This window comes from Benincasa hispida, chromosome 11, assembly GCF_027475165.1.
Source record: "Benincasa hispida cultivar pf3 chromosome 11, pf3_genome.v1.1, whole genome shotgun sequence".
NCBI classification, from domain to species: Eukaryota; Viridiplantae; Streptophyta; class Magnoliopsida; order Cucurbitales; family Cucurbitaceae; genus Benincasa; species Benincasa hispida.
Genome location: NC_143488.1, coordinates 58273807 through 58301024, shown reverse-complemented (window position 1 = coordinate 58301024; position 27218 = coordinate 58273807). Strand labels below are relative to the sequence as shown.

The following is a 27218-nucleotide window of genomic DNA, read 5'->3' as shown; positions in this document are numbered from 1 at the left end:
GCGTTCTGATGGAAACATTCTATAATGGCCTGAACAGATCAACGCAAGCTGTTGCTGACGCCTCCGCGGTATGAGGTTTTGGATAAAACATACACTGAAGCCAAGGTCATCCTTGACCGCATTTCGCAGAATATGGATGACTGGGTGAACGATGGGTATGGAGGAAGAGGCTCCAAGAGAAGAAGAAATGAAACTGCCATTGTACCTGTGGAGACAATGACAACACTGGCCATCCAGATGGCCGTAGTGACCTCTATCCTTCAGTCGATGGCGCTCAATCAAGGTGCCCTCTCCCAAGGATCCGCGCAACCCAATGCGCTGGCACAAGTGACCGCAATCAGTTGTGTCCACTATGGAGGGGGCCATGCAGCGAAAATGTACCCATTGAGCCCACAGCAAGTATGCGCTATCCAGAATAACCCCTACAACAACACGTATAATCCTGGTTGGAGGAACCACCCTAACTTCGGTTGGGGAGGAAATCATAACCAAGGTGGGCCAAGTAACCATTAGAATAGTAACTCCGGGAATTGAGGAAACCCTCCACCTTTTCACCACAATTAGAATCAAGGGCAACAGAGACAACCACACAACCAACCATCATCTTCTAACACCTCCGAAAATTCATTGAAGGCCCTGCTCAAGCAATACATGGATAAAAACGATACGGTGATGCAGGCGCAGACATCTTCAATCAGAAATTTGGAGATTCAAGTGAGGCAGCTGGCATCTAAGCTATGTAATAGAACACCCGGAATGTTACCAAGCAATTCTGAAGCCCTTGGATCTCACGGGAAGGAGCAATGTCCCTGAAGACATTGGGCAGGCAAGCTGGACCACCTGCAGAGGTGTGGATTGCGTTCATCAAATAAAAATTGTCTTCCGGTCCATATCTCTGAATCCTATGTTTACATGCTTTCTTAATTACTGTCTTTATTGCTTTGTGAACTTTGTCATTTATTGCTTTATTCAATTTTTTTTAATGCTCTATGAAATTATTCTTCATTTAATTCACTTACTTTTATTTTCGTGTTCTATTTAATTTCCTTACTTTTCTGTCATAAATGCGTTATTCTTAAATGTTAGTGAATGATTGATTAATAAGAAGAAAATTAATGCCGCAAAGTCCTTGTGACTTGCGTTGATGAAAAATAATAATAATAATAATAATCATAATCATAATCATAATAAAAATAATAAAAATAATAAAACAATCAACACCCGGTATGCATTGCTATGATGGGTGCATCTTGTGCCAACAAGATACACTTTGCGTTCATCTAACTCAAATGCATTGCTCTGAGGGGTGTGTTGCACTCGTGTGTGTTCTTTGCCCATCCTTAGCAAAAATGCACTATGTTGAGGTAGTGTTGCACTAGTAGAAATACCGTGCGCCCGTCCTCTAGAAATGCATTGAGTTAAGGGGTATGTTGCAGGCATACATGCGTTGTTGCCCGTCCTTTACAAAGATACATTTGTGTTGATGAACTCATTGCGTTAATTCTTCACCTTGCGCCCATTCGAATAAAACACTAAAGATAATTCTTTTTTTAAATTGAGAAGTCCAATCGTTTCGTCTTCCAAGGAAATAATGATTTAGCAGACGAAAGGATGTCCTTCTCTGATGCCTCATAAATGTGAGGAGTGCAAACGACAGGCTTTTTGAGTTCCTCGAGGCCTGCCACCGCAGAAATAGCGTTGGGCTCATCAAGGCCTAACCTATAAATTCACACTCCCTCCGTCTGTGAGTTCATTTGAATCTCTTTTGCAATCAGAAACCCTAACAGCTTTTGCATACCAGACTTCCTTCCTTCCCAAAACCCTAAAGAATTTCCCAATTCTTTTACTCTGGCATCCAAAGCAGACCAGTCTTCCCAACCATCTTCTTCACCCTCATCACCCTCGAAAGCCCAACTCACCATACGAGAGGCGGCTTTCCTTACAACCAGCCGTCATCTCGCCGCCCAGCCACAAACCATCCCTCGAGTCGCTGGAAGACTCCGGCGAAATCCCTTAGTAGTCAGGCCACTCCAGTTCAAAATGGGGCAGAGCTCAGAAAGCACCCCACTCCCAACATTTTCCTCTGAAAGTGAAAAGAAGAGACGGGACGATAAGGAAATGTTTGGGAGTATACTCAGCAACATGGAGAAAGAAGGAGGACTGCCCGAAGCTGGGGTTGTGAACCAACCACTGCCTTTGGAGGAGGAAATGGAGGAATCATCAAGGAGAAGCGCTCTGGAAATCATGGATCCTAAGGAAACTGCAAACGTAGAATCCTATGAAGAACCCTCCAGAGTTGCGTTGGAGGAAGTGATGGCAGAGAAGCAGTCGAAAGTGGCTGAGGAGAAGAAGAAGAAGAAGAAGAGCAAAGAGAAGAGGGTTGGAGAAGATGAGTAAGCCTATCGAATCAAAGCAGAGAAGAAGATCAAAGAGAAAGGAGCTGAAGGAGACAAGGAAACCCGTCTAAAGAAGAAGCAAGAAAAAAATGAAAGAAAGGAGCGTAGGCGAGAGGAGAGGCGCCTAAAGAAGGAGGAAGAGAGAAGAAAGAGGGCTGGGAGCCCAGAACTAGACGGAGAATCAACCTCCGAAAGGGAGGACAAGGGGGAGTCAGCACAGTTGAGAGAATTAGCGCAACCTAAAACATCGCAAACGGTTGTGACTGATGAAGGAGAAGATGTAGACATCACCCCCTTGATGCGGCGTCGCAAGGAGAATGCGCCGCTTGACCCTCCAATTTTGATAGATGTGTTAGAAGAGCAGGAGAAGAGGAAAAAAGAGGAGGAAGAAAAACAAGAGAAAATTTTGCGAGAACAACTAATCATCGCAGAAGGTAGTCGAAGAAGAAAATTACAGGATGAGATGGTGCGCCGCAATAATGAGATTTCGACAGAAGAAAAAAGAAGAAAGCTCGAAGAGGAACAACGTATTTTGCTGGCCTCTAAGTAGTTTGAAAAAGAATTTGAAAAAGAAGTGAGAAAAAAGGAAGAAGAAGACAGAAGAAGAAAGGAAGAAGAGAGAGGAGAAGGAAAAGAAGCGTCGAGCAAACGTTGAAGAAGTTCAAAGAACTTGCTGAACGGGAGAAGGAGGAACAACGCAAGGAGAGGGAAAGGAAACAAAGGTAAGAATCCCCCCTTGCGTTGACCAAGGAAAAGGGAAAAGCAGTTGTAGAAAGCAGCGAGCCCGCGTTTGCTAAGGGGCGTCCATCAAAGAAGAGAGAAAACGATGATATGCTGATGGAGATGGGATTTTTCCCTGCGCCAATGCCACTACCAGACTTGATTACAAGTGTCATAGTAGAGCATGGATGGGAAACATTTTGCCAGTGCCCAGCCATCGTCATTCCAAAGGTAGTGCGAGACTTCTACAATGGACGACTACATGGACCAAGGATGTTGTGACCATGAAAGGGGAAATGGTGTCTTAAGTAAAGGCATGATCCACTTGTATATCTCGTATACATGCTTAAGTTTACATAAAATAAACACATATCTTTGTTTATTGGATATGAGTAAATGTAAATAAAATAACTCTTATTTTATTAATAAAAATGTGTACAAAGTTTACAAACTACGAGACTTTGAGAGAATTAGGACACCAATCCCAACAATGTACTCTTTCAGTTCGTCTTAAATACAATAAAAACTCCATTCCCAATGTGGTATTCTATCAAATTGGTACCAAAGCTCTCACCTAAAAAAGATGACTCAAAAGAGATTTGAGGAGAAGCTGGAACTATTAGACCAGGAGATTTTCATCCTTCGAGTAGAGATGCAGAAATTGTCGACCATCGAGGAGAATCTAGCATCCTTGGCAAAGAGTATTGATCGATTGGGAATGCAAGCGGAGAAGCACCAAAAGATGTTAATTTCATATGTGGTCGAAATGGCGAAAAGGAAAAACAATCTCGACGAAGGAAATGGAGGGATCAAGAAGCAAGACAACCGAGGGATCGAATAACAAAATTCTGGATGCGTGGAATAATGTAGCTAAATCAGGAGTGGAGGAATTGGTAAGTAACCGAAGTAAATTTAAGAAAGTTGAAATGTCGGTATTCAGTGGAAGCGATCCAGATTCGTGGCTATTTAGAGCTAATTGGTATTTTCAGATCCATAAGCTGACGAAATTAGAGAAAATGACGGTAGTGGTGATTAGTTTCGATGGAGTCGCGTTGCATTGGTACCGGTCCAAAGAAGAACGAGAACCATTTAAAGATTGGCAGGACTTAAAATACAGGATCTTGGTACGTTTTCGATTGTTGAGAGAAGGATCGATCTACGAAAGATTCTTGGCGATCAAGCAAGAGTCAACGTTGAAGGCGTATCAGAATTTGTTCGACAAATTGGTGGCTCCATTACCACATTTCTCTGATGAAGTGTTGGAGGAAACATTTATGAATGGGCTTGCTCTGTGGGTCAAAGCAGAGGTGAAATGTTGGGAACCAGTCAGATTGGCACAAATGATGTCATTGGCCCAATGAGTTGAAGATCGCGAGAACCCGTGATCATAGACGGGTCGGGTGAAGACATTCAGAGGTAAGATCCAAACCCTGAATAGTATTAAAATAAATAGTGATATTGTGAATAAAGTAAATAATATCGAAGAGGTGAAAGGGGGGGGGGGGGGACTAGTGAATCGATTCCGATGAGGACGATTACGCTGAGAGGGTATCAACTGGGGAAACTCGGAATAGGTAATTTACGAACGCTAAATTTCAAGCTAAGAAAGAGAAGGTACTGTGTTTCAGGTATGATGAGAGGTATACGGTGGGACATCATTGTAAAGGACGCGAACTCCGTGAGCTTAGATTGCTGGTGGTGAATGCGTCAGATGAGGAAATAGAACTGTATGAGGAGAATGATTTGAAAGAAGAGGTAACAAAATTGAAAATATTGACCGTGGAAGAAGAAGTGTCTACAGTGGTAGAACTTTCATTGAATTTGGTTGTGGGATTGACCAATCCACGAACAATGAAGATCAAAGGAGAAATAAGAGGTGGGCCGATCGTTGTGCTGATTGATTGCAGGGAAATGTTTAATTTCATATCTGAAGGGTTAGCAAAGGGATTGCTCTTGGAAATTACGGAGTGGGCTTGGGATCCGGTTGTCGGAAGAAGCTCAAGAGGCATTTTAGAAGTTCAAAAATGCTATGATGACTTTATCCGTGTTAGCACTACTAGATTTTAGCTTGCCTTTTAAGGTGAAAACCGATGCTTCAGGTCACGAAATTAGAGTTGTGTTAGTCCAACAGAAACATTTGATTGCCTTCTATAGTCATACCTTATCTATGAGAGATCGAGCCAAGCCAGTGAATGAAAGGGAGCTACTGGCTGTGGTCATGGATGTACAGAGGTGGAGACCATACTTGTTGGGGAGAAAGTTTGTCATCAAGACTGATCAGAAGGCACTGAAATTTTTGTTAGAACAGGGGACCATACAACCGTAGCATCATAAGTGGGTTTCAAAGGCGTTGGGGTATGATTTTGAAGTGATTTATCAGTTTGGACTTGAAAATGGAGCAGCAGATGCATTATCACGAGTGATACCCAATGTACAGCTCGCGACCTTGACTGCCCCTACTTTGTTGGACATTGCAGTCATTCAAAGAGAAGTTAAACGAGATGCTAAATTACAGGATGTCAAAGCCAATGTGCTGTAGAAGGAAGGGGGAGTTAAGGATTTTTCTTTACAACAAGAAGTGTTGAAATACAAAGGGAGGTTAGTACTATCCAAAACATCTACTTTGATTCCTACCATTTTACACACATATCATGATTCAATGTTTGAGGGTCATTCTAGTTACTTGAGGACTTATAAACGTTTATCAGGGGAGTTGTATTGGGAGGGAATGAAGAGGGATGTAAAGAAATACTTAGGAATGCATGGTGTGTCAAAGAAACAAGACTTTGGCTTTATCTCTAGCGGGGTTGTTGATAACGCTATCCATTCCTGATGTGGTTTGGGCTAACATTTAAATGGATTTCATAGGGTGGTTACCAAAGGCTAAGGGTCATGATATAATCCTAGTTGTGGTGGATAGATTGAGTAAGTATGGACATTTTCTAGCCTTAAAACATCCCTTGAATGTTGAAGTTATAGCTAATGTGTTTTGTAGGGAAGTAGTTAAATTTCATGGGATTCCAAAGTCCATTTTATCTAACAGAGACAAAGTGTTCATGAGTCATTTTTGGCAAGAACTTTTCCGTCTCTCAAGTACTAAACTACATCGAAGTACAGCTTACCATCCTCAATCTGACGGACAAACTGAAATAGTTAATTGAAGTTTGAGATGTATTTGCGTTATTTCTGTGGAGAACGACCAAATGAATGGATTAATTGGCTGCATTAGGCTGAGTATTGGTATAATACCACGTTTAATTCATCAACCGAAATGACTCCCTTCGAGATTGTGTATGGACCGCTGCCACCGCCCTTGATTTATTATGAAGATATTTGTAATTCTAATTACCTTAGATCATCAATTGAGGGATAGGGATGAGGTTTTACGTGTTCTCAAGGAATATTTGAGAGTGGCTCAAGACAAAATGAAGAGATATGCCAATAAGAAGAGATGCGATGTGGAGTTACATGTGGGAGATTGGGTCTTGTTGAAGCTCAGATCTTATCGACAAATCTCTATACGACAAGAACGGTATGTAAAGTTATCTCCTAAGTACTTTGGGCCGTATAAAATTGTAGAGAGGATTGGGTTGGTTGCCTATAAGTTGGAACTTCCTCCAACAACAGTCATACACCTTGTTTTTCATGTATCACAGTTGAAGAAAGTGGTGGGACAACAGTGTGAAGCTCAAACAGTGGATCCATTGGTGAATGAGAGTCATAAATGGCTGACTGAACTAGATGAGGTGTTGGGATATCGTCTTAATACTTCACACAATGGACGGGAAGTTTTGGTGAAATGGAAGGGTTTACCGAGGCATGAGGCAACTTGGGAGATAATGGATGATTTTCAGAAACAATTTCCGACTTTTTACCTTGAGGACAAAGTAAATGTAGAGAGGGAGGTAATGATAGACCACCAATATTATTTTAGTATCAAAGGAGGAAGAGTAAGGGTAATATGGGAAAACTTACAAAAGAGGAATGCACTTCGGTTGAGAAGATGGGGACCATGCCTATTGGGGACTCTTAGTTAGTTAGGAAACTTGTGGTATGTTAAAAGGGGAAGAGGAGAGAACTGGGGAGTTTTAGTGAATATTTTGGTAGTTGTGTAGTTGGGTTAAAGCTTTCCTCTCGTATGTGAGGGAAATTCGTAGAACTATCTTTACTTTCAGTTTATGTACTCTTTCAGTTTGTCTTGAATACAATAAAAACTCCATTCCCAGTTTGGTATTCTATCATACTATTACTCTTGTTTGCTCGAAACAAAAAGAGTAATGAATCAAAACAAATAAATAAAGGGTAAGTGTGTTTGTTTTGCCATTGAAAGTGTTTTGCTTCATCTTTGGAAAGGAAAGTTGGATAGTGTTGGTGGGGTAAAGGTTGCTTGGTCAAATGTTTGTCTTCTATATTATAAGGATGGTTTTGGTATCTGCTATATTCCTTCAAATATCGTTGTTGTCATGAAGCTATTATAACTTACTCTTATTCTTTTTGGACCCTTGTGGGTCACTTGAGTGGAGGCCCTTAGAGTATTTATGTAGTTAGTTCCTTTAGATCTTCGTCTTGGTGCTGGTGGGTTCATGTTTGAGATAGTTTGTGGCCCTTTTCATTTCTCTACTGGAGATGGTTGTCGTTGTTCGGTTTGATTAGACTATTGATTAGGAAGGGGTCATATTATGCAATAGTTTCCTCTATAATGATGAGACTTTGAACTAGCCCTTCCAACTCTAAAGAGTTGGAACTCTTCAGCAAATTTGACTAATAGTGGCTAAAGTTGAAAGGGAGGATAGAATGACTCAACTCCCATTGCTTAAGAGTATTTTTAGTCGCTATGCATGCACCCTAAGCTCCTTGTGGTGGCTTTGTCTAGCCTTTTTTGGTTTGGAGGTAATGTTCCTAGACATTTTTTTATAGATGTGTGACCATGTCAGCAGGTATTATGCTATTCTTAACTCACGTGTAGAATTGAGACTAAGAACTATTTATTTATCAATTGTTTGAGCCATGTTTAGGAAAATATGCTCGTGGAAATTCTCACATAGTCAGCTTGTCGAAATAGCTCAGTTAGATTTTTCACTTTAATGCGTATAATTATTTTAAGATATAAGGCCTGACATATTGCTTGGTATGTTGAGGCCTTTTTCTTCGAGTCCTTTAATTTTATGTGTTTTGATCGTGTCCTCACCTTGTCCCATGAGGTCCATTTCATTCTATTCCAATTTTTGAAAAAGAATAAAAAAAAAGGGGGCAAAAAATTATGTTTAAATAATTATAATAAAATTTTCTGAGATCCAAAATTATTTGAATGAACCTATTTATCCCAGAATTGAATTGGAAAAGTTTTGCCATTTAAATATAAACATAGAGATTTTACTTGAGAAATATATATAAAGCTGAAAAACAGAACTACCCATTCCAATCCTAACGTTCCACAACATTGTCAAGATGACTCGATGAGTAGACAGACAGAACTAAAAAAATGAACCCTAAAATAACTTGGGAACATAAAAAGAGGAAAACAAGAAGGAACGAAAGAAAGAAAAGAAAAAAGTGCTCCCAAGCTGTTTGTCTATAAATTGTATTTAAAAAATTATTTGAACATACAAAAAAAAAATACACAAACATTTCCAATTTACCATATAGACATAGGACATCAAAACAGTACCAATATTGAATACAATACAATAACTTAAAACATTGTTAATAACTAAAAACAACTCACTCCTCAAGACAAATTTTAAAAATAATTTCTACAAGGTTTATATATATCAATACTCGATATTCTTCTTCATTCTTCAGATCATTCACATCAACACAGAGCATAGAATAAGAAAGATATACAAGTTCAGCTGTCAGGGGTTGAATTAAAGGATGGTTCTATGAGCAGAGATAAATATGGACAAGAAATATAAGGTTTAAGGACAGCAGAAAGGAATGAAAAAAGATTAGTAAAGAAAATATAATTAGGCTCATTCAGTCGCACATCTCATCTCGAGTGACAATCAACGCATCCATGGAGTCTGAAATGAAAAAGCATGTGTCGACATACAAAAGAGAAAGTTGGATTCATTAATAATCCCAATAAAGAACGTTCACCACTTTCATCTGGCAACCACACTCACCTGCTCATCGTATACAAATGAGATCCAACGGTGGGGGCAGACCCAAATTTGAAGAAAGGAAAAGGGAGAGGAATTACTAATTTTTTTTTTTCTCCTTTTTTTTAGGGTGTGGATATGGGGCTGTTCATTCTTGGGATGCAGCACCATTGGCTGTGGTATCCATTGGCTCAGCATCCGTAGGGTCCTCTGTCTTATCTCCTTTCTTACCTGCAACAATGGAGTAAATGTTCAGAAGATGAAATTCCTATGGAAGTGGCTGGAAAATTGTTTTATATTTTTTTTATACATGATAAGTATGGGTGCATCACACACATCTAATTTAAGAAAATAAAATAGTGTCGCTTCCAGAAAAATTGACTTTTTTTTGTCTGACCGAAACCAACAAACTGAACCGTTAAGCCAGTTTTCGAATGTAACTCGAAATTCATGGGTTTGTTTCCATGCTGAGTACCAACGTTTGGTCAGTGGACTCGGTTTGAGCACAAAACGAGTCCACAAAACCAAACCAAAGTTCAACCCCTAATTACGATAAAATAAAGACTGATGCAAGCCATCCAAGATTAAAACCTGGGGTCTTGTTGGAAAAATGTAAAATACATGAGTTCAGATAGCTAACCTTTCTTCTTCTTTCCACCACCCTTTTTCTTTGTCTTCGTGCCCAATGCTAACCATGCCTTGATTTCAGGATCTTCAATTGTTTTTGTAGGCTGAAGATCCTGTAGAGGATGAGATGTGACTCGGTCGGATCCATTAGGCATCAGCAAAACAGTGAATTTGATATGAGCAACATAGTCACCTGGTAAACACGAATTTAGTTATGCAGCAAAATCAAACATTGAAAAGTTTAGGCCAAAAGGCAAGCTCAGAAATTAGAAGCCTCACCAGGCTTTTCATGAAGGACAGGGTATGGCTGCAAAAGATCATGGTTAACACATTCCACTAATCCAAGTCGAGCCCTTTTCTCTTCCAAAGCCCTGCAATTATGAGATTATTAATATCACAGTAGAGGTGCAGAAACGAAAATTTTCCACAGTAGACATATAAGGAACATTCACAAACCTTGCTGTGAAAGGCATTATAGGAAACTTTTGAGTTATTTCACTGAATATAAATCTAGAGGCTTTCATCTTCAAATGATAGTTCCTGTCCACGGCTCTCTTATAAATAGTCGTCTGTTTCTCATCCAACAATTTAGGCTTTCCTTCTCCTGTGCTTGTAACTATATCTATTGAATACACCTCATTCTCCTCAAATTCTGCCTCATCAACCCTTGTGTCAGGATTGGCAACACTTAATACAACCTTGTTGCCATCAATCACAAACTGCTTCAGCTGATGGCTAAGAACACCTTCGACAATTTTGCAGTCATAAGATGCAGCAACCTTTTGAATTGCTTCTGTAACATCCTTGTTCTGGAAAATAAAGCCGTATCATAAGAGTGACAACAGAAATAGAAAAGAAAATAAATAAAGAATTGAAACAGTGACCGACTTTTTCCTCAACATTGCAACACACGTGGTTATTGTATTGGCAATACTTAAATGAGTAAAACATCTTAAAGATGTGATCTAAAGTTTTGTTTATTCCAAGTTCCTAGACCTTGAAACCAAATCACAAGTTCATGATCCTCTATCAGTGTAACTATGACATGAAAAGGCTTCATTGGATGCAATCCATAGCCATTGTAGTTATCATCAAGTAGAGACCATGTTGCCACACAAAGGCAATGGAGAAGAAAGATGGAATTTTATTAACCCAAAAACAGGAGAGGAAATTGCTTTTCCCAGGTTCCTAACCCTTGTATAGCAAAGGCACCTCAAGTCCATGATACTCTATCAGTGTAACTATGACATGAAAGGGCTTCACTGGATACAATCCATAGCCATTGTAGTTATCATCAAGTAGAAACCATGTTGCCACACACAAAGGCGATATGGGAGAAAACAAAGTTCTCATAACGGATGGAATTGTTTTATTTATATGGAGAAAACGCCGGGGGAGGGGGGGATATTTTCTTTTCCCAGGTTCCAAAACCATGATGCTCTATCAGTGTAACTATGACATGAAAGGGCTTCACTGGATGCAATCCATAGCCATGGTAGTTATCATCAAGTAGAGACCATATTGCCTCATGAAGGCAAGGAAAAAGTGTTCTAATAACATATGGATGTTTATATCAAGAAAATGGAAAAAAAGAAAGCCCACTGAGCTGTACAAGTATTTACTAATAAAAGTTCAGTTGTTTTAGACAATTCAAAATAGATGGAGAAAAAAACTAGCACAGAGAAACCATGATAAGACCACAATATATGATTTAGGCCAATGTTGGACACAATAGGCTTGACTATAGATATGCCCACCAAATTTGCTCCACATAAGGCCAGAATCCATGTAGGCAACAGGGAAAAGAGGAAATCAAAAGAACCAAGTGATTACCTCGGCAAAGTTGCCTTTCCAATAAACAGAAAAATTTGACATTCATTTTAAAAAAAAAAAAACTTAATATATCTAAACATTCACAAGATATTTTGAAAAATATATATTAGGATCTAGATTGAACTGAAAGACTCATATGTTCAGAGAAAGTCCAAACAAATTAAAATATATAATTTCAACAGCATAACAGGTTACCTTTTTTCCAGGTCTCACAAGCCTCAAGGCAACTTCAGCTGCAGTGTTAGCAGCTGCAATTACATCAGCAGCTCTTCCTGTAACGGGACCTTCTTGCAGCACATGAGTATGCGCGACTACAGCAATAAATCCGTCAATATGACAACCCAAATCACTGCGATAAGACAAAATTCCACAAGGCTTTATGTTTCCATCATTTAATGCAACAACTGAATTACCAAAAGACATCAGTACAGCTTACATCTTAACCATATCGCCCTCTTCCAACACCGTCTCGTCACTGGACAGCGGTGAGAAGTGGCATACAGTGTTGTTAACAGAAATGCAAGTTGGAAAAGCAACGCCTCTTTCAATCTTCTTCTTAACATTCTTGTACATATTGCCAGTTTGTCTATACGTCCAAAAAGAAGGAAAAACAGAGGGAAAGTCCCATTAAATAAGGCAGTCAATCAAATACCAAGAGCAATGACAGTGAAGAACAATCAAAACCATTGAATTGACTTGAATAAGAGCGATGAATAATAAGTCGATAGATTTTTTAACTTTAAGAAAACTAAACTCTTACTCCCTAATGAACGAATCCCCTTTCTCGCAAATGTCAACAATCTTTGCTTTTGGTTTGCATTCCGATATCACCAACTGTAATGCCTCTGCAAAATTATCCATTTGATCAGTTAAAAAACTCGTTTCCGCATAGCATAAACCAATTTTCAGGATATAACATCAGAAAAAACATAACTCGATGAGCCAAATCATAGAGTCAGACACCGAAAGAGAGAGAGAGAGAGAGAGTTACTGTTGACAATCTCAGCGGCGCTCTTGTATTTGGTGACTACTTCAGGAGAAGTAAGATCGAGCTCCTTCTCCTCCCTTTCCTCGTCGGACATCATCTACGCCGGCGAAGAACAAGCAGTCGGAGGGATTGAAGACGGCGAAGAGAAGAAGTGAAGCAAATTAGGATAAAGGCGTGAAGCTCGAAAGAGAACAAGAGGAAGGAAGCAAGGAAAGTGGCTGAGACCAAGTAGAACGATTTAGGGTTACAACCGGTGACGCCGCGCTTAGATTACCTTATATAAGATTTCATTTCCAATTATGTTCTAGGGTTTTTGGTTACCTTCTTCCCAATGGCAGCTATGGGCGGACCCCACCATATGAGATTTTAGGGTAAAGCATATTTTTCTATTTACCTATATGGGTTGGCAAAAATTCGCGAGGTCGGATATCATCTCTATTAGGGCGAAAAATCTACGATTTGATCAATCAAATATGAGACATAAAATAGGTGTTTGGGTGCGGATAGGAAGGGTATCCCCACCCATCTCCATCTCCGATGTTTCGAATATTTATATATATAAGGATAGTTAAGCTACTGTTTTTTTTTTTAAAAAAAAAACTAATTTCATTTAGTAACATAATTAATTTTAAATGTTTATTAATTCTACAATAAAAATCTTTAATGTTTTTTAATTACTAATTTAAATAAAAATAATAATTAAAAATATAAATAGGAATAGGAATTTTTTTCACGAAATCCGATCTCCAAATAGGGATTCCCGACCCTGACTCTAACTCCGAAAATGGAGAATGGAGTGGGGATGAAGGTTATAAAATCCCATTCCCATGGAGACGGAGATGCGACACCGTCTTGCCGCATTGCCAACCTTATGACTATTTCCCTTATTTTTTTTTCTTTTGTTTTGTTAATCAATTAGGCCACCTTTACTATTATAAAAATTGGTATAATGAGATTTCATCAATAGATTAATCATAACAAGCCACAATTGCAAACAATTACTTTTGATTAATAAACCTATCATGTTTACCGTTTAATTCAATAATAATAACAGTGACAATAATCATATTTGCTATTGGATTCCACGTGATAACCATAATGGTAATAGTAATCATATCAACAAGTGGGATCACACTAATTTTGAAACTCAATATTACCTTCCGTGCTTCAGATTGCATTGCATATTTCCACATTTCATTAGAACACAAATAAACAATAGGTAATCAAATGAGACCCATTTTTCATAAACCATTCATTTATTACATTTATCCAAAAAAAAGCGACATTAGTTAGTTAGTTTTTTTTATTGTTATTATTATTAACTTTTGAACGACTTCTAAACAACACCTAAGGGTAAGAGGCGTGCGGTAAAAATATTTGGGTTGAACCCAAAATAAATCTAATGGACCTCGGTCTGGCCTGGCAAAAATGGTAAGCCCCTACAAATGAATCTATCCAAAAGGAATCAAGAAAGATCATTGATAAGTTGGGTTGTCTGTCTCAAAAAGGCTAAGTTTGTTTCATCATATTGCATGATACATAAAATCAACATAATATAAGCAACCTTTCTAGTCTTATAATGAAAAAAATGACAAGGGTTGTTAAAAAAAAGAAAAGAAAAGAAAAGAAAAAGAAAAAGACAAGGGACAAAGCAAGACCTCGTGAAGTCCTAGTCTTACAGATACCATTTTCATGTTCTTCTATATTGGCGTAAACAATTTTTTACTTTGGATGAGTATACCTCTCTTATATCCAATTGGATAAGATATTTCCTTATGTAAATTCCATAGCACCAATGGAGTTGTTTCCTGTGCCAAAAACAACAAATAACAAACAAACAAATTGTAGTGGGCAAATTTGAACTTGTCTTGATTAACCATTGGCAACATATTGCCACCAATGAACTCAAAGATGTCATCAGACATACAATGAAAATGCTAGCACTTACTAAGAATCCTCAAACGTTAAAGACCAAATTCACAGCACTACAATCAAGGAATCTGTCGTGTTCTTTGTAAAATTAGTTAGCATGAAAAAGATCAAATGTATCAAAGTTCATAGAAATACAGAGGACAACAATATTCTAAATACCACCATCTCAAACGATAATTAGCACAAGTGCTTTGCCAATTCGAGATATTTTTAAGAAATATAGAAAAAGGGTGTCATTGAAAATTCACCCGTTGTTCTGTTTTTTGTGGGATTCATTTTTTTTTTGTACGCTCTTATATTAGTTTTTTTAAAAAAGATACCTATCATTTGGTTAAATAAAAGTGATGTGTGATGTGATAGAAAATTAATGAACAAAATTCAAATGGATTTTTTCAACCATTAAGGATATGTTTGCAAGAGATTCTGAAATGATTAAAGTCACTTTTGTCCTTCTTAAACTCGTTCCAAATTATTTTTTTAATAATTTAAAATCAATTTTGATGATACAAAAATTACATTTAAAAGTGTAAAATTAAACATTAGAATTTAGGATAATTGTTTTAAACGTAAGAACTGCAAGAACTATTTTTGACACTGATAGACAATGATAGATGTTTATCAATATCTATCATGTCTATCATTCATAGACAATGAAATTTGGTTATATTTGTAAATAAGTTGGTTCATTTTCTTCTGTTTGAAAACAACCCTTAAATTTATTTTGAGTGATTAAAGATGAGTTTCAAAACCGCGAAAGAGGTTTGAACAATCTTGAAATCACTCCCAAACATGTAATTGAGAATCTAATAGATAACATTGAATAAAGCAATACGGTGCTATCTCAAACATAAATTTGAGATGTGGAAGCATTTCTGCTACAGAATGATTCCTTTAAGCTAACTAATTCATCCATTATAATATAGCATATAAGAAATGTCATGAGACCAAATGAAGTAAAAGAAAGATTGAGCTAACTGTTCTATGAGGCCGACAATGGCCCAATTTGGCAATCAAAGCTTAAGAAGTTTCCTAGTTGCTCTAATAGATAGATTCCATATAATATATGGGGGACAGAAATGCATAATAACTAAATATATAATCCACAAGAAGAGTTTTTCAGCTCTTGACAAGTGAAATATGTGCATAAAATCCATCCATCAGCTGCAAAATCAGAGTCCTGAAAAATGAACAATTGGTAAACTGAAACTTTTGAGTTACCACTTACCAGCCAAACTCATCAACATAGCCTATGTATATACAGAGGCAGCATCTTTCAACCAATTCAATCATTGTTCATTTTCTTAAAATCCAATACCTTTTGATAAGAATGTTTACCTGATACAAGGCCTACAAGGAATTATGTTATTGAGTACAAAACAACATCTACCAACAAGAAGTCTTGATAGTCCCAAGGAATCCAAGAATTGTAATTAAAGAATAAGCACTGCTCAGACACTAAATTTCAAAGTAAACAACACTAAAATTTCGAAGGGACTATCAGTCTAAAATACTTTCCCATATCTAACTTCATCTATTTGAAGACATGAGGAGCCAAATCTTCATGGTTATTCAGATGGTGGCTGAAACAGACACAGGAAAATGGAGGAATGCAATAAGAGACGCTAAAGACCGTCCACAGGACTTTAGAACGCAAGGACACAGTAATAAAATCTATAGAACAGATCTTATTTGAGTAAGGTTGTGCCTGCAGTGGACTTTATAGTAAACCAGTGCCAAAAATGTGCCCAGTATCTATATGGGAGCATCATGAATATGTCTCCTCTCATACAAGCCAATAATTTGATCGGCCACAGCCCACACAATGGCCTGCCCTGGTGGAATCCTCATGAGTCGGGGCAGCAGCCCTTTCCATAGAGCAAGAACTCCCTCCTCTGCGTATATGGTTCTGATAGCATGGAACATACCTTTGTACTTGAGTTCACCCGTGCCTTGGCTCTGGGCCATTAGCCTAGTTTTCACAACATCAAAAGGACCAGTGCATAAAGGGCCTGCCGTGCCTGCTAGGAATCCCGATACCATCGACTGCCATGGCTGGAGGACTTTTCCATCCCCTTCGTGTCTGTTCCAAAGAACAATATCAAAAGCATTCTTGGCAGTAAACATGGCAGCCTGGTTTGTACCATTGCGCATAACAGTTGGGGCAGCACCTGCCCAAAGACCTAGGAAGCCTTCTTCTCGAATAATCATTCGAGCACAGTGCACTGGACCCTTATACTTGAGGAGCTCAGGACTCAGTCCTTTCTGCTGCTGCAATCTAATTTTCACCACCTGCACCACCAACATACATACCAATATGTTAATCGTCACACACTTCTTACTATTGAACATACATGAATAGGGTGCAAGTTGAAACGGAAAAAACTGACTAAACAAATCAACTCAAGTTGAACTGCTTGCATAACGTTTAAATGGGGCAGAAAAATCTCTTCGATTGACCAGAAAAACCAAAAGACAAGTAAAATTTGAGATGAAGGCCAGTCGAATTTAATTATAGCATGCAGCACAGTTGTAGTGTATCAGCAAGTGTAAGAGAACAAATATCTCATTCTCTAAGCCAAGATAGTTTTCTTCTACTCAAACCTTTGAACGTGAATCTAACTCTCCAATATCTTTTTATTAGCAACAACATCATCTTGAGACCTTCTGTACATTGACTGTAGATATAAAATAATTGCACAACTCTCTACTTTGGCGTAAACTTCTACTTAAATAAGTTACTTACATTTACATAAAGGGGATGCACCAACTGATACAAAAGAAATAGAAAAGATGAATTTTGACTGACAAGGAGGATAGTAAGTAGATAGGAAATGGAGAATGGCGGTAGTAAGGAACTAGGCATTAAATTAATTTGATATAGAGAATGGAAAACTTGAGTTTCATAGTTAACCAATTGGCAAAATTGCAAACATGCCAAATTGATTGCGTCCACTGTCCCACCAGCCACCATAGCCTGGTCAACAATCACATTAGCAATGGTATAATGTTATCCACTTAGGAAATATGTCTAAGTGATTTTACTTTAGTTCCACCCCAAAGTCTCGTACTAATGTAAATAATAGTCATTATTTATGTATCTATGATCTTCCCTTTCCCTATCAAATTTGAAACTTTGGCTCTTATCAGAATTTTTATACATTATAATGCATCCAAGATTAATCCATATATCATACCAATCAAATCTTTTAAATTTGAAATGTGGGATTCTATTTGCGCTCCCAATAACATTTATGGATTTTCGTTTAGCATTCTCCCCTACCCTAATTTAGCTGCTAAATAAACCCAAATGAAGAAAGTCAGCAACCAAGGCAAACCGTTTGACAATGGTAAAGAAACTGATTTTTTCTGAAAAGCTAAAACATGCTTGAGTAACAACAACTCTCAAATGTTGATCTAATGGAAAGGAAGCAACCTACAAATGGAGTTTGGTAGAGTAAATGAAGCAGACAGAGCTTCTGCTGTCTGAATTAAACTTCGTCCAACTATCTATGGATTCTGTTTTTCTGACCGTGAGTCCATGACTATGAATAATTTTCTAATATTGTGAACTTAGAAACCTGATATTTTTAGAAGTCCACATACTAAATCATCACTATAGAGGAAATACTCAAATGTTAAAAGCCCATAGGGGTAACAGTGGGCTCTGACCCTCATAGTTATGAAAACCTTTTTTTTATATTCTTGAGTGTCCAGATCAGCATACATGCACTTTGACTAATCTCACGAGACAACATGTCTGACCCTACAACATTTGGGTATCAAAAGAACCGTAAGATATTAAATTGTCAGTAGGTGTCAATCATGGATTGAACTCATGACCTCTTAGCTCTTTACGAAGGCTGTGTCCCTTCCAAACTAATTAATTCCTGTTCATAATGTTAAAAGGGCCAAAACACTGTTCACCACCAGTCCCAACCAACCAACAAGTAATATATTATATGAATCCTGCTCAGCCGAAAAAGGCAATGGCAGGGCCTTAGTTGGAATCTCATTCTGCCATTATAAAACCCATGTTTTCCGTTGAAAACAAAGCCATGATGAGAATTTAAAATTGATTTAAGTACATCGCCATTAAAAAAATAGGAAAAGGTGTTTATATTATATTATATCAGTCCTGTCAGCGCTAAATATCGTCCACGACACGGTTTCCCATTGTTAAAGAGGAGAACCAGCGCACTCAACTCAACCTTGAGACCAACGATCAGAGCTAACGATTTTCAATTTCTAATTCTACGAATTAGTTTCATAATGCCCATAATAGGATAATTGACTGGTAAGGCGTCCTTCCTCGGGAGAGTAATCTCAAATTCGATAATATAAAAAGAATAAACAATCATGATTCCATATTCAAATCCGTCGAATATGAAATGGAAAGTTGAATTATAGCAAATTAGACTATTAGTTGACAACGAGAGAAAAAAGAGAGATGCAAACTGACCTCAAATGGAGTAACAATGACGAGAGCCTCCAAAACCCCGGCACCGAATCCAGAAATCAGACGAGCATGATTGCTGAGTTTTCCAGTCTCAGAATCCTTAAACGCGGTCTGAAGCACCGCATTGGACCCCATGCGAAGCGCATATTTCAAGGTCAGATGCGTAGCGAACGGAGTCAATCCCTTCCAAAGAGCTCGAACTCCTTCCGTTCGCGTGACCGTAGCTCCACAGTGAACAATCCCCTTGTACGCCCCACTCCGATCTAGCTGCAACCTAGTCTTGATAACATCAATCGGCTGTAGACAACAGGCCTCCATTACCCCTCCGAGAGAACCGGAGATCGCCTTCATGTATGGAGGAATCGATTTCGTGGTCGATTTCTGCTCCGTATTCGACCGACTAGCTTCCTGATTCTCCATTTTTCCGGTCTTTCCAAAACCCTTAATCGTCGCTCTTTCCTTGTCCACCTTCCTCTCGCGTTGTGTTGTTACTGAAGCTCAACCGCCATTTGGGGATTTTATGGTTGATGCTTTGCTAATTGCTTACAGCTCGTGAATGAATATAGCACCACGAATGAAGAATCGATGAAGCTTAGAGATACGACGCTAATGGCGGCCCTGGAAGAAAAGGTTGAAGCTCTGAAGCCTGAGCCTGACCACTTGTTTCGACTTCGTGCTTATAAGGGAAGGAGAAAAGGCCTCTGAAGAATTGCTTGTTCTTTTATTACAGGTTGTCCACGTGATGATATATAGATATCAGATCAGTCAGAATTTTGTTTCATTAGAATTTCGAAGAATATAATATGTGAAGGGAAAACAAGTTTATTGCGGGAAATCGAATATAATAATGGTACTTTTATGGCTAAAAATATATATATATTTTTTAAATCAATAAAAGTTCCCTTCAAATATTTTTTTCTCATTTTGATTAATAATTTAATAGATTTACAAATGTCCAATTTTTATCCTTTTATTCACAACAAATCTCAAAATTAGCCAAATAACAATAACAATAATCTTTATTAGTATTTATTGTTTAATGAATTTGAGACTACCATTATTAAAATTGGACCATTCAAAATAAAAAAAAAATTATAATGAAATTAAACCTAAAGTATCGAGATTAAGATGATATTTTAACTTAAAAAATTTAATTTCAGGATCTTTTTCAATATAGATTTCATTTTTTTTTCATTTTCAAAATACTCCTAAATAATATTGGAAATTTTTATTTTAAACATTAAAATAGCCATTAAATTTATTGATTTTTTTTTTTTTTTTTAGATGTTGTTTAAGTGAACGAGTCTTAACACATGGGACAAGAGATTTTTGGAGTTAGGATTAGCCAAAAAACCGTAAACGAAATAATAACAAACTGGGAGTGTGAGGTCGAAATGAGAAAAATGACAATAGATATCATTCATAGATGCATCATGTGTGTGTGTGCGCTTTTTTCCATGTATGTGTTTATATTTATTCACATCAACAAATACAAACTTTAATGTCGATAAATTTAGCACAACCTATAAAATGGTTATTTTGAAATAAACTTTAACACTTCAAAAGTTAAAACGGGATTTTTAAAAGTTTACGTTATAATTATAACTAACTTTATATTTAGAGGGATTTTTTTTTTCTTTGAAGACATCATTCATTAAACCAACAAACCATCACAACCATCCTCTTCACTAATAGTAGAGAGTTCGACACAAAAATATAATTTCCTAAAAACACACCCTCAAATCTTCCAAAGGGGAGGAAGACTCACCAGCGCCTAAAAAAGAATACAAAATTGGAGTAACAACCATCCTGACTAGTAAATGCACAACCAAATTACAATCCTCGAGCATTTAATAGTGTTGGTTTATTTAGAGATATTTTTTTTTAATTGTTTTAACGAAAAAAATTATAATTAAACCATTATGGAATAACCTTTAAAACTTTAAAGTTGAGGTACTTGCAATCGCATTCCCTATAAAAGGGAAAGCAATCTTCGATAAAATGATATGTTATGCCTAAAATTGGTAAAAATGGACAGCCATATAATATGTTAAGGGTGAGACAAGCATCCATGTCATCTCCTACTATGCATTATTTGAATCAATATGTTAAGGGTGAGACAAGCATCCACGTCATCCCCTACTATGCATTATTTGAATCGATCAAATTAAGATTAAATTACAATAAAATATTATAAAACTTTGTAAGCTTTTTTTTATACCCAAAATTATTTTAAAAATTACGATATTGTTTTTAATCTGTTGTAAATATTACAAAAATATATTTTGGTTTGGAGTAAAAATCCATTTGAATACTTCACAAATTTCTAGGTTTAAAACGATGTGATCGTGACTTAATACGAAAATTTGGAATTGTTATACTATTCAAGTTAAACTGTATTTAATTGTCAAAGTAAACATAATTTAATATTAGCGACAAAAAAGATTTGTGGTTATTTGAATTCGTAGCGTACTAATATAAAAACAAATAAATAAAAATTTATTCAATCACTTCATCTACCTATGTGTTTCCATCTGTTTTTTAAAAAGAAAAAAACTTTTGGTTGAGGACACAATAGGAGAAACTTCAACTATTATTTAATTCTTAAAAAGGGACCAATTTAGAGTAGTTATGATTTTTCTTAATAATGTAATTCAGAAAATAACTTTTTTATTTAAAGTTGAAATAAGGACGAGTCTAAGGTAGTTGGGGGATTAGGGATACTTATGTATATGACATACAAAGATGCTGAATATCGTGTACTACGTCTATGTATATGATTTTGACTCGTGTACCATATCTTTTTCAGTAATAATTAAATTGGAATGACACATAATATGGAAAATGATTAACAAAAATAGTATTACAATTTCAAATAGCTCATGAGTTTTATACCAGAATCACGAGTCAATATCATGCTGTGAATGATTTTGTGATAACTTAAATGCGAATACATGTTCTCCTTCAAGTTCTATAATTTCAAATAGCCCATGGATTTTACAACGACAAGCACAAAGTTCAAACTGCAATCCTCGTTCCACTGCTCAATACTATCACAAAAACTCGAGGGTATTGTGTTACAGAATATTTTTTTAGTTGTAGACATAGTTGGTACCAAATAACATTTCCTCTCTTTAGACATGAGTTTTTTTTACACATTTTGTCCCTTTCTCTAATGTCGACGCTTATTCACAAATTGAATTTGTAGTCTCTCAATCTATTTATATGAATATCCATGAACATGCCAACTAATTTTCGTGTTATGCATTAGACTTATCTCCAAACAATTCATCAATTTCTACCTCAATATCGTTATCTCCACAATTTTCAGATTTATGTATCATTAAATCCTCAAGATGCAGCAATATAATCAACCAACTTGTTCATAATTATCCCCAAATTAAGAAAATAATAAATAAATTTTAATATGTATCTACATTCTTTTAATTATTTAAGCATATACTAGTTTACATAATTTTATGTTTTAAATAACAGCTCAAAATCAATTGTAATTTTATTATATTGATTTTAGTCAATAAAATATCAATTGCTCCATGTAAAAGTAGTTATAACTCAACTACTTAATCGAAGGAGATCATGTCAATATCATTAACCAAGTTTACTTTATTGATATATCTATTTTTATTAATCTCATTTTAACACGAGATTTATATTTTAAAGTCAATTTAGCATAAATAAAGAAGTAGATGAAGTGGTCGAATAGAATTTTACTTAGGTTTTAAAATAACAACCTTTCCCATCTTTGAAGCTTTATTTTCTTCAAATTTGGAGGCTATTCACGAACAAAATTAGACCAGCCGGATTCCCTGAATTGACTGCTTGAATTTATTTATTTTGCTATTTATTAAATACATTCGGTTTAAATCATCAAAGACTTTATGGGGGGAAAAATGTAAATAAGTAAAAAGAAAAAATTCCGTTGCCGGGAATCGAACCCGGGTCTCCTGGGTGAAAGCCAGATATCCTAACCGCTGGACGACAACGGAAGTTATTAAAATAATACAAACTTTTGAATATAGTTTATTGGCATTTTCAGAGGCATAAAATTAAAAATCCAAAGGCTTGTTAAATGCCTTTTAATCTTATATTTGATATAATTTGATTTTTTTAAAACCTTGGATTTTTTTTTTTAATAGCTAGTGAGGGTTTCAAGAATTTCAACTTCTAAATTCAAGAGAGATAATATGGGTTAATTATTATTGTTTTATAGATTTACTTTAACATGTAAATATTTAGACAAATTTACGATATATTTTGCAAGGTGGCAATTGTTAAACTTTAATATTTATACGTGATATACAGTTTTGTAAAGTTTTATATCTAGTTAGTTGATTAAGTGAGTATACAAAAAGCAAAATTTGCAACAAAATTTAAACGTCGCTATACACCTTTAGCGACAAAAAAACAAATGTCGCATGAAACATAATTATGCATATTTTATGAGTTTTTATTTATTTTATTGCATACTTCTAACTAAAAATCGACCACCTCTTCATTATGGTTCCAAGTATGTGTCGAATGTATTAGTAATATATCGAAGAATGTGAATATATATTGCATATCATCATTATTTATCTTTTGACATGTTTACATATATACTTAAAAATATAAATATAAATCACATATAGTGTTCGACACATAAAACAATATATTGGATAAATTGTCTTATATTCATGCACTTATCAAATATAAAATGATTTATTTCTGGAAAATTCAAATATATACCAAATATATTGTGTTGTATATATCAAATAATATCTTGTTTTCCCATTTAAAATTTATGACTTATTATTGTTTTCGTTTATGTGGGAAAAGATTCTTAGTTTTTTAGAACTTTTCTTACTGGTGTGGATTTTGAAAACATCGAAAAACACTCTTGAACTTTCAAATATTTCAAAAATACCCTTAATTTTTTTTATTTTTTTTTTTAAAAGAAAGTTTAAAGACACCCTCACCATTAGTATATGAATAAGAACCGTCAATACCTTGTTGCAAAAATAATTCTAAAAATGAAAATAAAAATAAAAACGCTCCTTTAGTCAATATGTGATCAATTTCTTTGAAGTTTTCTTGAGTTCGAAAAGAACAAACTTTAATACAAATTATATATAAATTTGGAGTTAAAACATGAAATCTTACAAAAAATCCAAAATCAAAATCTCCCTTTAAGGCTTACCAAAACAATAAGTAGTTAAATAAAAAATATATTTGACTATTAACATGCACTCAACTACTAACGAATAACTTTGTTAAAATATTTAGGAGCCTTTGGCCCATGGGATTGATTGTGCCAAGCCCACGTTGGGTATAAGGGGTAGATATTCTACGGTTTTCATTTAGGAATCCAATGGGGTAATTTGGCAGGATTTTTCATTTTCATGCTTAATGTGCCACAAAGGTCTCTATCTCTCTTCTCCTTATTCCCCAGCGAAACCCAGATATGTGTTTCTCTTATCATTATCTCATTCTCCACTAAAACCCTAACTCTCCCTTCCTCTTTGTTGCCTTGCATATCAACCGATGCTCCTTAGAGGTAAGGTTGGAAACAGTTCGGTTCAGTTTGGTTTAGTGGTCAAACTGAACAGAACCAAACTTTTTAATATGTGAAACTGAACCGAACCAGTTTGGTTTGGTTTCAAATTCAATTTTGGCATTTAAAAAAAATACATGTTATATTTGTTTTAATTAAAAAACGATTCAGTTTTAATTTCAATTTTATTCTTTAAATTAAAAATGATTCATTTTTAAGTTTAGTTTTACTCTTATATATATATATATATATATATATATATATATTAGTTAAAAATGGTTGGTTCGGTTTCAAATTCGATTTTCAAAATTGAAACTGAACCAAACCGAACTAATTTCGTTTCAAAATTTCTTCAAATCGGATCGAACCACATTTTTTGGTTTCACTGAGTTTTCGATTCGATTCAATTTTTGCTGTTTGAATGACCACCCCTACTTAGAGGCATGTAGTGTAGTCTACTTCTTTTTGTGTTTTGGTGGCTTTTCCTTTTCAAATCTGCTTGAAATTCCTTCTCGGTTGACCCTAATTTCATCTCTCTTTTTTCTTGACTTTTTTTTCGCTACCGCTTTTTTTTGGCACAGTTTGTTAACAAAATTTAGAACATTTTACTTACTTTTTTTTTTAGCCAAAGTTTGTTTCATGGTCTATGGTGTTCATTGGTTCAGTTTTTAAGAACATCACAAATACTTTTTATTTAGATTTGTCTTTTTTATTCCAACAGTTTGTATTCTCAAATTTATACTTTTTTTTAAAAAAAAAAAAAATTGTTTTTCTTTCTTCTAATCAATGTTTACAACTTCTCTGATATCTCTTGATCTGTTTCAATTGATGGGTAAATCAAAGTTGATCTCTCTTTATTTTGGATGCTACATATCTACTCTTTTTGTTTAGATCCACTCTCTCAGAAACTCCATTCCGTTGACCATAATCCACCTCTTGTCGCCTCTTAGAAGAAAATTCATTGTGATTCCATAATTTTAGAGGCATGGTAGGAGGTTGGATTTTGATGATTGAAGTTGGGTGGGTGAGGTTCTTTGATCTACATTGCACAGGTTAGTTTCTGATCCAGGACCGATGATGAGTATTTTGTTGTAGGATTTCCTATTCAATGACTACAAATCCTACCGAAGGTCTCTATTATTTTCATTACAAGATTTATTTTTTCTTTATTGGACTATATGTGGTTGATTATTTTTGAATGATTTTGATTCTTTGAGGTTGACCAGAATCCACCTCTTACCGCCTCTTAGAAGAAAATTTATTGAGGTTTCATAATTTTAGAGGCATGGTAGGAGGTTAGATTTCGATGATTTAAGTTGAGTGGGTGAGGTTCTTTGATCTACATTGCACATGTTAATTTCTAACCCAAGGCCAATGATGGGTAATTTGTTGTAGGATATCCTATTCAATGACTATAAATCCTACCGGAGACCTTTGTTATTTTAATTACACAATTCGTTTTTCTTGTTGGATTACATGTGGTTGATTCTTTTTGGATTGTTTTGATTTTTTGAGGCCTCTGATTATTTTTAATAACATTCTTATATACTAAACTTTTTGGGTTTCGTTTGAATGTATGCGGTGGATTCTGATTTATTTTATATTTTTTTAATTGTTATCAATGTGTTATTAAAGTGTTCTTATGTTAAATCCCCATTAGGAAGTTTGATGTTTGGCTATGATCAATTTGATTTTTTTATTATTAACATTATTAACTTGTGATTCATGTTTATTAACAATAGAAACGGTTTTTACTGTATTATTTATTATTAATTAATTTTAAATATCTTTTTATTATTTTTTCAATTATGTGGTAGTTGATAGGGATTAAATTGAGAATTGACTTGTATTTATAATTTGGATAAATATGATGGGATTTGACGGAGGATTATTTTCAGATTTATACTCCAACTAATATATGTGGTAGTTAGAGTGATTTAAATTTGGAAATGACAGTTTATTTTTAGAGATTGCTTATTGTAACTTTAGAAATGAAGTGTTATGCTGTGTATCGCTTATACACACTACTAATGGATGAATGTAATACAAGCTCATGTTGCCATCAACTTGTTGCAGTAAAAATGGGATGTTATCTTTATCTATTGCGCTGATGAATGAATGAATGATGCTCTAAATGCGCTCAAGTGCTTTGCGATAAAGACATTTTGTGCGATACTACGTTCTAAGTGTATGCGTTGATAGTAATATGCTCGTAGTATATGATGAAGTAGTGTGTGTCACAAGTTTCCTTGCACTGAAACTAAGTATAATTCCAATGCAAGTTTCTCAAAATGATTCGAGGTTGAACACGGGGATTGTTGTCGTTAAATGCGATACTTATGTGATACATGCGACCGGTTTTAATAATGAATAAAGAATTTTGATTTGTACAGAAATATAAATTGCGCTGAAAGTAAAAATGCGTTGATACAGTAAATTCCTAAACTACTATGATACATGACACAGGGGTCGAGGATTGGCTGTGAAGTTGTACAAAAGTATCGATGAATACGATGACAAGTCTTATGAATGAAGCAGAAAGAGAAAGAGTAAAGAGTAAAAACATCGCAAGTTCGTTAATCGCGTTAAGGACGCAACTAAGGTTCCGCTTTCC

General features: G+C 35.7%; 2 protein-coding genes and 1 non-coding gene across 4 annotated transcripts; all 3 read right to left on the bottom strand.

Annotated features, from left to right (window-relative positions):
- Positions 1 to 9064: 9064 nt before the first annotated feature.
- LOC120091535 (ERBB-3 BINDING PROTEIN 1) lies at positions 9065 to 13196 on the bottom strand. Of its 2 annotated transcripts, XR_005485729.2 has the most exons (9): positions 12669 to 13196; positions 12438 to 12522; positions 12114 to 12263; positions 11873 to 12026; positions 10301 to 10653; positions 10124 to 10215; positions 9858 to 10037; positions 9242 to 9448; positions 9065 to 9139 (listed from the first exon to the last, which is right to left on the bottom strand). XR_005485729.2 is itself a non-coding variant. In XM_039049610.2 (8 exons), the coding sequence occupies exons 1-8, from the start codon at positions 12760 to 12762 to the stop codon at positions 9366 to 9368; spliced, it is 1191 nt and encodes a 396-aa protein (XP_038905538.1). In that variant the 5' UTR covers positions 12763 to 13196; the 3' UTR covers positions 9065 to 9365. The 2 variants fall into 2 exon arrangements, 1 of the variants encoding a protein (XP_038905538.1); XM_039049610.2 differs by having other exon boundaries at positions 9065 to 9448.
- A 2672-nt stretch (positions 13197 to 15868) lies between these two features.
- MSFC1 (Mitochondrial substrate carrier family protein) lies at positions 15869 to 19899 on the bottom strand. Its single transcript, XM_039050185.2, has 2 exons — positions 19057 to 19899; positions 15869 to 16886 (listed from the first exon to the last, which is right to left on the bottom strand). Exons 1-2 carry the CDS (start codon positions 19471 to 19473, stop codon positions 16350 to 16352), a joined length of 954 nt encoding a protein of 317 aa, XP_038906113.1. The 5' UTR covers positions 19474 to 19899; the 3' UTR covers positions 15869 to 16349.
- A 3089-nt stretch (positions 19900 to 22988) lies between these two features.
- Positions 22989 to 23060, bottom strand: TRNAE-UUC (transfer RNA glutamic acid (anticodon UUC)). Its single transcript has one exon. It is a non-coding gene; the product is annotated as a tRNA-Glu (tRNA).
- Between the last annotated feature and the right edge of the window lie 4158 nt (positions 23061 to 27218).

Coding starts and splice junctions, on each gene's coding strand:
- LOC120091535 (XM_039049610.2), bottom strand. CDS start 12,762: ATGATGTCCGACGAGGAAAGGGAGGAGAAGGAGCTCGATCTTACTTCT. Junction 10,216..10,300: donor ATAATGCCTTTCACAGCAAG/GTTTGTGAATGT, acceptor TCATAATTGCAG/GGCTTTGGAAGAGAAAAGGG. Junction 10,038..10,123: donor TGTCCTTCATGAAAAGCCTG/GTGAGGCTTCTA, acceptor CGTGTTTACCAG/GTGACTATGTTGCTCATATC.
- MSFC1 (XM_039050185.2), bottom strand. CDS start 19,473: ATGGAGAATCAGGAAGCTAGTCGGTCGAATACGGAGCAGAAATCGACC. Junction 16,887..19,056: donor TCATTGTTACTCCATTTGAG/GTCAGTTTGCAT, acceptor TTGGTGGTGCAG/GTGGTGAAAATTAGATTGCA.